Raw genomic sequence first — 1,443 nt, 5'->3', positions numbered from 1 at the left:
TAAAGGGGAATACATGGAATGTTCTCTATAAGAAACTTGATTGATGAATTTGGGGTACCTAGAGTAATAGCTATGACAGCTACCTAATTGTTCTTAGTCACTTAATTCTCTATTTCTATTCTTCACAAAGGATAATTATATGACCACGTTTTTATCTTAGAGTAATCTTGGAGTTATTTTTCTGATGGTTACTCTTTTTTGTTTCAGGAGAATGACCTCACTCTCAAATGACATTAATGGATAACAGATCTGAAGTGAATGAATTCATCCTTTTAGGATTAACAGAGGCCCCAGGGTTTCAGGGTCCTCTCTTCATAATGGTCACCCTCATCTATATCATCACCCTGGTAGGGAACCTGGGGATGGTAGCTCTGATTTCCCAGGATTCCTGCCTCCACACACCAATGTACTTTTTCCTCAGAAATCTGTCTCTGGTGGATTTTGGTCTTTCCTCAACTGTTATTCCCAAGGTGATGAGTGGGCTCCTCACAGGGGACAAGGTCATCTCCTATAATGGATGTGCTACCCAGTTGTTCTTCTTTGTGGTTTTTGCTACTATTGAAAGTTTACTTTTAGCCTTCATGGCCTATGATCGCCATGCAGCTGTGTGTAGACCCCTACATTACACCACTACTATGACTTCAAAAATATGTGTATATCTGGTCAGTGGGGCTCATATTTGGGGTTTCATCACCTCCTCCATCTTCATAGGAAATATTTTTGGTCTTTCCTTCTGCAGGTCCAATGTAATCCATCACTTTTTCTGTGATATTCCCCCTCTCTTAGTTCTCTCTTGCTCTGAAATTCACATTGCTGAGTCAATAGTCTTTATCTTTGGGTCATTAAATGCATCCTTCCCGTTTCTTGTCATCTTTTTCTCTTACTTTGTAATCTTCATCACTGTCCTGAAGATCCGTTCTGCTGATGGGCGTCAGAAAGCTTTCTCTACCTGTGCTTCCCATCTCACAGCAGTGTTCATATTTTATGGGACAGTCATCTTCATGTACTTCCAACCCAGTTCAAGCCATTCAATGGACTCAGACAAAATGGTGTCAGTATTCTACACCATGATAATCCCTATGTTGAATCCTCTCATCTATAGTCTGAGGAACAAAGAAGTTAAGAATGCTTTCAGAAAAGTTGTGAGGGGAAAACGACTTCAATTTGGTCATCCTTTTTAGTAGAGAAATAATGAACATACACCTTCCTCCCTCTGTGATCCAGCTCCCAATAAGGCTATTTTTCTTATTCACCCAGAAGTGCAATTCATATTTTTTCAGGAGTAACATCATGTAGCAGCAGAGGTCATAGACTTGCAGTTAAGAGAAGCTATAATTTAAATTCTATATCAGACACTTAAATGAAAAATGAGTTAGTGAATGGAATAGCAGCTACTCCAATATCTTTGTCAAAAAGATTTCTCATGAGGTTCAAGTAATGAAT

At 39.1% G+C, this 1,443-nt stretch overlaps 1 protein-coding gene across 1 annotated transcript; it reads left to right on the top strand.

Moving 5' to 3' along the window:
* The first annotated feature begins 227 nt into the window (after window positions 1-227).
* LOC123251359 (olfactory receptor 5B2-like) lies at window positions 228-1,181 on the top strand. Its single transcript, XM_044680608.1, has one exon. It carries the CDS (start codon window positions 228-230, stop codon window positions 1,179-1,181), a length of 954 nt encoding a protein of 317 aa, XP_044536543.1.
* Window positions 1,182-1,443: the final 262 nt, after the last annotated feature.

The sequence above is a fragment of the Gracilinanus agilis genome, chromosome 6 (genome assembly GCF_016433145.1).
Source record: "Gracilinanus agilis isolate LMUSP501 chromosome 6, AgileGrace, whole genome shotgun sequence".
NCBI lineage: Eukaryota > Metazoa > Chordata > Mammalia > Didelphimorphia > Didelphidae > Gracilinanus > Gracilinanus agilis.
Note: the sequence above shows the minus strand (reverse complement) of the source record. Positions and strands in the feature narration are given on the sequence as shown.